Source organism: Stigmatopora nigra, chromosome 4 (genome assembly GCF_051989575.1).
Source record: "Stigmatopora nigra isolate UIUO_SnigA chromosome 4, RoL_Snig_1.1, whole genome shotgun sequence".
Classification (NCBI taxonomy): Eukaryota; Metazoa; Chordata; class Actinopteri; order Syngnathiformes; family Syngnathidae; genus Stigmatopora; species Stigmatopora nigra.
The window spans coordinates 18,401,352-18,410,989 of NC_135511.1; the positions used below are offsets into that span (position 1 = coordinate 18,401,352).

The 9,638-nt window shown below is 41.4% G+C and overlaps 1 protein-coding gene across 1 annotated transcript; it reads right to left on the bottom strand.

Annotated features, from left to right (window-relative positions):
- Positions 1–472: 472 nt before the first annotated feature.
- eeig1a (estrogen-induced osteoclastogenesis regulator 1a) lies at positions 473–9,345 on the bottom strand. The gene is made up of 12 exons (XM_077715875.1): positions 9,186–9,345; positions 4,652–4,772; positions 4,505–4,534; positions 3,647–3,763; positions 3,335–3,381; positions 3,105–3,259; positions 2,827–2,931; positions 2,540–2,738; positions 2,096–2,217; positions 1,944–2,013; positions 1,672–1,880; positions 473–1,418 (listed from the first exon to the last, which is right to left on the bottom strand). Exons 1-11 carry the CDS (start codon positions 9,326–9,328, stop codon positions 1,835–1,837), a joined length of 1,155 nt encoding a protein of 384 aa, XP_077572001.1. The 5' UTR covers positions 9,329–9,345; the 3' UTR covers positions 473–1,418; positions 1,672–1,834.
- Between the last annotated feature and the right edge of the window lie 293 nt (positions 9,346–9,638).

Consider the following 9,638-nt stretch of genomic DNA (forward strand, 5'->3'; position numbering starts at 1 on the left):
TATAGTGCATGTTTTTGGAATGTGGGAGGAAACCGGAGTACCAGAAGAAAACCCACACAGGCACAGGGAACATGCAAACTCCACACAGGTGGATATTTTAAAAAAATGGGTCCATTTTCATTTTTTTTACTGTGGTAAGTGGTTACCGAGTCGGCTTCACAGTTCTGCGGTCGAGGTTTCGAACCCAAGTCTGTCCTCACTATATCGAGTTTGCATATCTTCTATCTTAAAATGTTTACTCAATTTGCCTGGCATTGATACCTATAGACCTTCATAATTAATTAAATTATTCAGTTCAAATTGATTTGACGTCTATCGCCGTCAACGGCAGATAATGAGTTAATCAATGTCCCCGCATGCACTACTGTACTTTTCGAAAGCTGCCACGTCACGAGCCCTTCAATTGGCTATCACTGCCCTCTACTGGTTCAATCTGGTATGACACAAACAAACAAAATAAAGACCAAAAAAAGTGAGTGAAGACTTTTATTGGTTGGAATTGTTAAACATAATTCTATAAATTTAAGTAAATACTATCTTTGTTAAAAAAACAATACTCTTGTAATACTTCTAATATGGAGACACAAACAAGCAGAGGGAAGGTGAGTTGTGTGCATAGCTTATAAGCATCCATCCTCTTAACAAAAGTCAGAGAATAAAATGACAAAAAATATATAAATAAATGCTTTTAAAAACAAGTAAAAGTATAATGAGTGGTTTATCCCCTAAAAATGTAATCAAACTAAGTCTGCGTGTGCAATTAAAAACTCTAATACAAAGAGAGACTGAGCAAAACTACTTGTCACTATCTTAGTGGTAAACATTCAAAAATAATTCCTAAAAAAGAAAACAGGCAAAACAAAGAAACGGTGACCAATCAGCCGGCTGTTTGTCGACCGTTTTTTTTTTTGCGAAGTCCTTGAGCTTTTTGCTAACTGTGTTGGCTGGTAAACACTGCTTACTCCACCAGGGAGCAGCGCAACTCCTAAAGATGGAGCTACCTCAATAGAGGCTTTGAGAAGAAGAGAAAAAAAACCTACAAAAAATGAAAAATACTAAAACAAAATGGCCACCGTGTCTCTCATCGCCATCACCAGCATTCTTCCTTGAGGCGAAGACGCTTTAAGCTCATCAAGAGACATCAACAGGCCCGAAAAACTGGTCTAAACTTTGGGGTTCCCGATCTACAGGAACTTTCTCCGTTTTGTAACAAACACAAACGGCTCAAAACTAGCTTAACCTAAGCCTGCCTTAAAAAGCAAACGATAAAAAAAGTAATATTGGGAGTGAAGTCGAAAGTTCTCCTGGTGTCCTTAGGTGAAGTCATGTGACGCTTTTACCCGGACGTCCACATCCGGGTGCGACTCTCATAGGGCGGGATTTTTTAGGGTGACGCGTCCAACTACTATCTGGATAATCTATCATAAGAGAGCAATACATAACTGTCACTAAGAGAGGTCAACATCTCGAAATGATGTCAAGCAAGGAAATAAAACTCGTAAAAAAAATCGTAAAAAAGTACTTATTAAAAAAATACTGCCGAAATCATGTTAGTTTTGATTATTTAAAGAGACAGTCGCTCTCCGCTAAATGATTAACCCATTGAGGACCATCCCAGAGTATGTGCCGCTTTAAGACTTTTTTTTTTACAAATAAAACCGCTTAATTTACCTTAAAATCCGCTCTAGGCCACGTTGACCCTGTTCAAAAACTTTTTGACCTTTGACCTTAGCCCAAACGACATCGCTCCATTCCCGCCCTCCATTTTGACGACACCCAAAGACACCAAGAGGACATTAAAGTGCAAACTGGCGTGGGGAGGAATCCTTCTGGTCTAGTGGCTCTCGATGACCACGGGCTCGTAGCCGCCGGCCGACACCCTGAGGGGAACATGGCGACCGCTCAGCGTTTTAGCGAGCGGGGATGAATGGACGCTAGCTCACCTGTTGCCCAAGCGGATGGCGCTGAGCGCGGTGCTGCCGTCTCGGTTGATGAAGAGACGCAGGTTACTGTCTGCGTGGAGAGGGGCGGAGCCACAAGGGGTCAGATGGACGGGTGAAAGCGGACGTGGCGGTCATTTGAGGGCGGGGTTTACCTTCGGTGTTGCTGACGTCCTCAAAGTTTTGGCTCTGCACAATCTTTTCCACGATGTCGTCGGCGTCCATGCGGGTGTCGTTCACCCAAGATGGCTGACTCTCCACAGAGTCGGGCTTTCTCCTGAAAACAAGATTTTTTTCAAATTAATAAATAAATAAATTGACAATACAAAAATTCCAACAAAGCAAGTCCCTTTTTTTAGGAATGACTAAAATATCATCTAATCTCCTTTTCGGAACCGCTATATCCTTATGAGGTTCGCGGAGGGTGCTGGAGCCTATCCCAGCTGATTCAGGACCAGAGGCGGGGACAATACCCTGAATCGGTGGCCTGCCAATTGCAGGGCACGATTTAATTAACTTAAATCCAAGTTTCCACATTTAAAATGCTATCTAACATGAAGCAAATGATACATTTAGGGTCACTTTGAAAAATAAGAGACCTGGGAGGCCTGTTGCTGGGCAGGAGCGGCCTGGGGGGTCGGGGCGGTCTCTCCGAGCGCCCCGCTTCTCTTTCTGCATCCGCGGGGGCGTCGGCGGCGAAGCCCCCCAGGCCTCCGGAGGCGCTGCTGCCGGTGGAGGTGTTCCTGCGGTGGGTCAGGTCCGAAAGGCTGGAGGAGCAAGAGTGCTCCGTGCTGTAGCCTGTGGGACAACACAAGCTAATGCTAAGTACGTCAGCAAGCTAACGCGACACACGTACATACGATGATGACATTTTGATTCGTATAACCTGAGATTTTGCTCTGCTGGCTGGCGTAGCTGGAATTACGAGAGTGGCCGGACTGGAACAGTTCGGGGGCAGCGTTTGGGTTGGCCTCGGAATCTTCCAGAAGACCTAAGAGCAAAAACAAAAAAGCAAAAACATTTGTACTACCTAATAAAATTATGAATATGGAGGTGAAAATTGTGAATTAGGGGGCGGCTTATACGCGAGAAATTGTAAAATTCAACCATTTTAAAGGCAATTTTAGTGGGGGTGGGGGAATGGCAAGTTAACATGACGTGTACCTGAGCTAACGATGGAAGGACGATGTTTGGGCGTCCGTCCGAGTGAAATCCCCCCGGCGGGCGCGCTTTCTGTCTTAGTTCCCTCCCCCTTGCAGTCCAGCTGCAGGGTGTGTTCCCGTCCTGGGATGGAGATGCTCTTGGCTGTGCTGGGTGGACTGTAGGGTGGAAAAAATAATAATAATAAAAATGAAAAAAATAAAAATGAAATGATTTGCTTAGTGCTTACTCACGTTTTAAAACAGGGGTCTCCAGACAGGAGGGTCATTCCAATGATTACCTTGAAAAACAAAAACGTTAAGAATTGGTTTAAGTGGGAAAATGAGGAAAATTTTGAATATTACGAGATTTATTTGAAACAAGATGAACATGGAGTCAGTATTGTGTCCGTACTATTTTTAAAATCTGCCTCCACCAACACACCTGAATCAAATAATCAACTCCTCATCAAGAATCTATCCTATCCAGAAGCTTGCTAACAATCCCCATTAATTGATTCAGGTCTGTTTACGGAAGGAAACTAAATCTAGACCAGTTAAGACTACCTTGAGGATGGAGTTGTCCTGTCGCGTGTTCTTGGTGTCATAGCCCTCCAGGAGGCAGCAGCGTGCGGTGGAGCCCGAGCCGGCAAACTCGGCCATGTTTAGATCTGCAAAGCCCAGCTGAAGAGAGAAAGAACAAGGGAGTCCATTTTATTTAGTGCCTACATTTATTCACTACTTGCTAAATGCTCCCCTTATTAATCAATTAAAAAACATACAAATGCAACGCGGCACATGTTTTAAGACACATAGGGCACACGTAAAAGTCTAAAAATATAGTACTCCAAAGTGGACGGCTTTCAGCCATAGTAGGACAGGGTCTTGTTGCGATCCCACATTATAACAACTACACATTTTCACATGATTTATGTATTTTAAGAGATTTTCTTAAATTTTTCTCTATTTTTGTGTGTTTCCTCACATATTTTATATAAAATTGGGGCACTTTGACCCATTTTAAAGGTTTTAGTTGGTAGTTCTGTGAGGACTTAGGAACGAATTTGAGAATTTACATATAAAGTATACCTCTACTTACGAAATTTTCAAGTTACGAAAAAAAATTTGGAACCAATGAAGTTCATTAGTAGTATGACTGTACAATCGATTTAGTCTAAATTTTCACAACAATTACCAAGTCGCTGCCACGTTTCTTTAATTCCCAAACAAAGGCCAACCGGCTTCTTGTTTTTTCTTGGAAGTGTATGCGAGGAAGCTTCACTTCCAAGGAGGGAAGTGAACTAAATTTAGCGTTTGGAAGGAAACTACAACGCGCGAGAGTAAGCGTGGCGGCAGGAAGCCACTCGAGTGGCGTTCCTTATTCCCGTAATTGGGGTCACTGACCGCCGGCGGTGAGCGTCTTACCTTCGTGTACGCTTTCCCACCTTTCAGCTCCTGTGGAAAAAATAAAAACGTGGGAAGGAAACGTGAAGCCATAAGCCAGATTTATCACACACATTCCGATAAGAACTCCCCAAAAGCCGGTAAACCAATTGGGTGTCATTTGTTTACCTTCCTGACGGACACCCGGCACACGGAGGGGTCCAGCACCCCCGTGTGCGGGTTGGCACTCATTTTGGAGACGAAGGAAAACCTCTTTCTCCAGCGTACGCAGTTCTCACGGACTTCCTCCCTGAAAAAAAAAACATTCAGTGAAGAAATGTAATATAGTAATGCCTTGAGATAAGAGCTTAATGCTTTATGGGACGGAGCTTGTATGTCAAATGAACTTTTCCCATAGAAATGAACCAAATACAAATGAATTAAAGTAACCAAATTGAATGTAATAACTATTACATTTAGTCTTTTTTATTAATACATTTGGTAAAAAAAATTAATAAAGAAAGAATATGGTTTCAAAACACCAACTCAAGTCTTTAAAAATATAATCAATCAAATTGAAATAAATAAAAAATACACCTCTTATAGTTTCCAATAACACAAAATCCATCAAACTAAAATGAATGTAAAATAAGCTGGTTATGGTTCCTAATAACAGCCTAAAGTAGATTTTTTAAAGAAAGTTCCAAACGTGACATGATGGCAAACATCTGCAAGCAATACTGCCGTATTATTTTGGGGATAATTACAGCCGTTTCAAAATGCTAAACATGATAGAGGCAATTTGCTGGAAATGACAAGTTTATGGAAAGGCAACGCGCTCATTAGTGACCATTCGGAAAGATTCTGTCGTGAGAAGAGCCATGTCATTTTACTTATACTATTTTTTGTTTGTTTTTGTTTAACCCTTTGTTTACATTTTAGACCTCATTTTAGAATCAGGGGGCGGCTTATACAAGAGAAATTGTCAAATTCAACCATTTTAAGGCCATAGCTTATACGTTGAGGCCGCTAATATGCGAGAAATGGTAAAATTCAATGATTTTAAGGCCATTTTAAGGGTGTGGCTTATACGCAGGGCGGCTTATATGCGAGTAAATACACTATACATTATAGCTTATAAGTGCAATGTTGGTTGTATTGAAGCTACTTGTGCGGGCCATATTCTATCAAACTTTGATTTGATGCAAATCAATAAAAACTGGACTTCTAGTGACTACCTCCTCCTAGTGTTAAAACTGAGAAATGCAATATAGGCTGAAATCAAGCTACTTGTGCAAGCCATATTCAAACAGATTTTAATTTGCGGCGAGCCAAATAATCTGGACATCTAGAGTGAAAAACTCCTCCTAGTGCTAAAACTGAGAATTACAGTTTAGGTTGAATAGAAGCTTCTTGTGCGGGTCATATTCAATTCAATTTTAATAAAATAGTGGACAATGAGTTGTAGTTTTTTCAAGGGTTGAACATGACTGGAAAAGTAAACACGGGGTATTTCCTGGTTACGGCAGCTGCTTCTCACCCCCACACACACAAACCCCCCCACGGCCATTGTTTAACCGGCCCCCCGCGACCAAGCGTGCGACCGCAGCCACTTGGTCAATCGTCTCTGCGTTTTTGGACTTCTAGCGAGAAGGTCTTATCGTCCGCCACCCGGGTGGTCAAAGAATAACATTCCTCGGGAGCGTCGCCTTTGTGGCTTCTCCGCGGAAACGCCACGACGTGACGTTCGCACGTTCGAAGCCGGCTTTTGGTTGAAACACATTTTGTTTAAAAAGGTCACGCTTTTTGTTCTGCTAACCTCTCGCACTTCTTTTCTAAATATTTGTCTCTCTAATGACAACAACTACGAGGGACCATTCATCAAGTCGACGGCTTGTTTTTCATTTTCGCAAACAAAATCGAGGGGGGAGCCAAAAAGTCATTTAAACAACAATTAGTTCGAGCCGGGAAGCCCACCTGTCAATCACTACTTCCTAAATAGAATTTCTATAATAGAAATCTTGGGAAAAGGGAAGCTGCATTCCATTTAAGAAAATAAAAGAGCAGGAAAGAGAACACATTAAAGTAAACTAAATTTAGACTTTTCAAATTTGTTTATGTCACAGGTGTCAAAGTGGCGGCCCGCGGGCCAAATCTGGCCCGACGAATCATTTTGTGTGACCCGGGAAAGTCAATCATGATTGCCGACTTTGTGTTTTAGGATCAAATTCAAATGAAGAGTATAGATATATATTACATTTCCTGATTTACCCACTTTTAAATCAATAATTGTCATTTTTAATCATTTTTTCCTGTGTTTTTAGTTCAAAAATCATTTTGTAAAATCTAAAAATATACAAAAAAAGGTAAAATAAACATTGTTTAGATTTATACAAATCTGAATATTCGGGGCTTTTACTCCATTTATTTAAAAAAAATCTAAATATTGTATCTAAAATGGCCCATATGTAATCGAGTTGACGTTAACACGGCCCGCAAACCAACCCGAGTCTGACACCACTGGTTTATGTGGACATGGGCCATTATCTTCCAGAGGGAAAGGGTGCCGGTCACAAAGAAAAACACGCCACGTTCCGGGCCACCAGTAGAAACGTAAGATAAAGCAGCGCTGAGGAAGCAAACCCTCAGTCGTGACGTCAGCACAAAAAATATGTTCAAATGTCACTGAATATTTTCCCATTTTTGGGGCAATACTTTATCATCATATAGTACTTTTCCCAAATATATTTCTCCTTCTCATGTATTGATCGGATTACTATTCATTTTCCTGTTGTATTTTCTCAAGCATTTTGCCCTATTATTTTATCATTGCCATATTTTTCTGTCAATATTTTGGGACAATCCGCGGTATCAGTTTGTATATTAACTCATTTTATATTTTTCTGTGGGTAATAAAACTCAGACACGTCAAAAGAGCGTTTGTTCGCACGTAGACGATACGCAAATGAGGGGGCGCTTGAGTCAAAAACAGGAAGCAGATGTGGAAAAAAAACGCTGCTCCGGGCTAACCTCTCACTCGCTCATCTTCCTCGTTGGCTGCTCATTTTAAAATTATGACCATTAAAAAGGTGAGCAGTCACAGCCAGTCTTCCCAGTTTAAACCAATTGGACTTCTAAGTCAGTCAATGGCAAGCAATGGATAAAACTGGGAAAAAAACTGCAGGCTTTTGAGTGCATTCCTCTCCCTACGAAACCGAAAGATACCAAAATACTTTTTTTCCCCCCAACTTGAACAATGCAGTGATTAATAACAGCTGTGCGAGATGCCGAAATCTCTTCCCGGAATTCCAGTCGGTCGCTTTTAATAAGGATAAATGTGTTACTTTGAAGGTAAAATTGCTAGGCTAATTGGATGCTAAATTGCCCCTAGGAGTGATTGGTTGTTTATCTCCATTTGCCCTGTGATTGGCAGGCTACCAATTCCAGGTGCCCCCCACCTCTAGCTCGAAGTCAGCTGGGATAGGCTCCAGCACCCCTAATGAGGATCAAGCATTTCAGAAAATGAGACCATATAGGCATATCAATACAGTATTTGACTGATAGAAATGATGAAGTCCGCAATTTATGGTGGACTTGGGCACTCTAAGACCAGAAGGTCACAATGGCAGCATGTGATAAGGGGGAGGGGGCGCCGTGGAGGGCTCACGTACAAAGACGCGGATTGTCAAAGGAATGACATAACCTTAATCTGATTGGGCGAGGGAACCAGCGAGGATTGTTCGAATGCGTGGATATTATCATCAAGGGGGGTGGCGGCTCAGTTATGCAATGTCCAGAAAGATGGAGGGGAAGGGGGGTTAGTATTTTAAGAGGTTTGGTTCCAAGGAAAAACGGAATCCGCTTAATCAACACGCACTTAAGATGAATAGTAGCTTGTTAGCATGTGCCGTGGAAAATATAAACAGAATCCCGATTTGAAAAAGCTGCTTTCCAAGACTTTTTACACTATGAAATGTAAAGAAAAAAACATAAAATCTTTACAGAGGTTTTTAAGTTTTATAAATTTTCCTTCAGACCAAAAGTTGCAGTGCAATGTGAAATAAATATAAAAGATCAACTTGGTCGGGAATTAGCGTTGATCTCGCAGCAGCGCCCCCTTTTCCGTGGTGGTCGGGTGGTGTAATTGCTGTTTAAATTATGGAAGTTTTAAATATTGTCGTTGACAAAAAATATTTTACGATAATTATCGTTACTGTTTTATCCCTCAGCTCTAGTTAAAAAATGAATCTGGATAATGATGACTTTATGTGGGGGTTGAAACTAAATAATTATATATTATTAAAAAACTATATGGGTCTTCTTTCTTTATATTATATACCCCAAACTAAAATAAACCAAACCCAATTCTCCCAGTGTAAAATTAACCAAATACTAAACTATTGTAACATATTTAATATCCAACCTGTAATTTACATTTTTCTTTATGGTCTGGCTACCACCTACAGCACTAGATGTCCAATTAACTTGACCTGGGAGGGTTGGCAGTCAATGATTACGAAAGATGTCCATACAGTTTTGACTGAAAATGGCATTTTACCATTAAGAACATAACTGGTTCATGTTATTTGCCCAAATATTGATATGAAAATAACATTCCACCCCATGCAGCATCACATAAGCTAATGAATTACGTCACAGTCGAGTAAAACAAACAATGTAAATGAACAATGGCAGCCATGGTTAGTTAGTGTTTAAAAGTTACCTGGAGGAAGAAGCGACGAAGTCTCCGTCCAGCAGACGAACTTTACAGAAGAGAACCCCGTTAACGAAAGGCACCGCGCTCAGTTCCTCCAGCGTCAAATGTGTTTGGAACTTGAATTTTTTCTTCTTAGCGAAGAACGCCATCTTCTCTCGACCGTTCAGACACCGCCGAAACAACAACGACAACTTAATGGCGGTGTTACTACTCCAGCTTTGGCCGAAAAAATGCCAGCCCCCCGTCCGTCGTCGTCTTCTCCGGCGACGAGTCGATGCAGAAATCTGAAAACATACCAAAAGACCATGCGAAAGTCGATAGTTTAGTGGGTGGAAGTGACAGAAAAGTGTTAAAGAGTGTAGCAAAGAAGCCCACCTGGAGACATTTCTGTACCCGGCGGCGGCGCCTCAAAACAAATGATACACAACAAGCACTTTTTTTCTTCTCGCTTCGAACAGG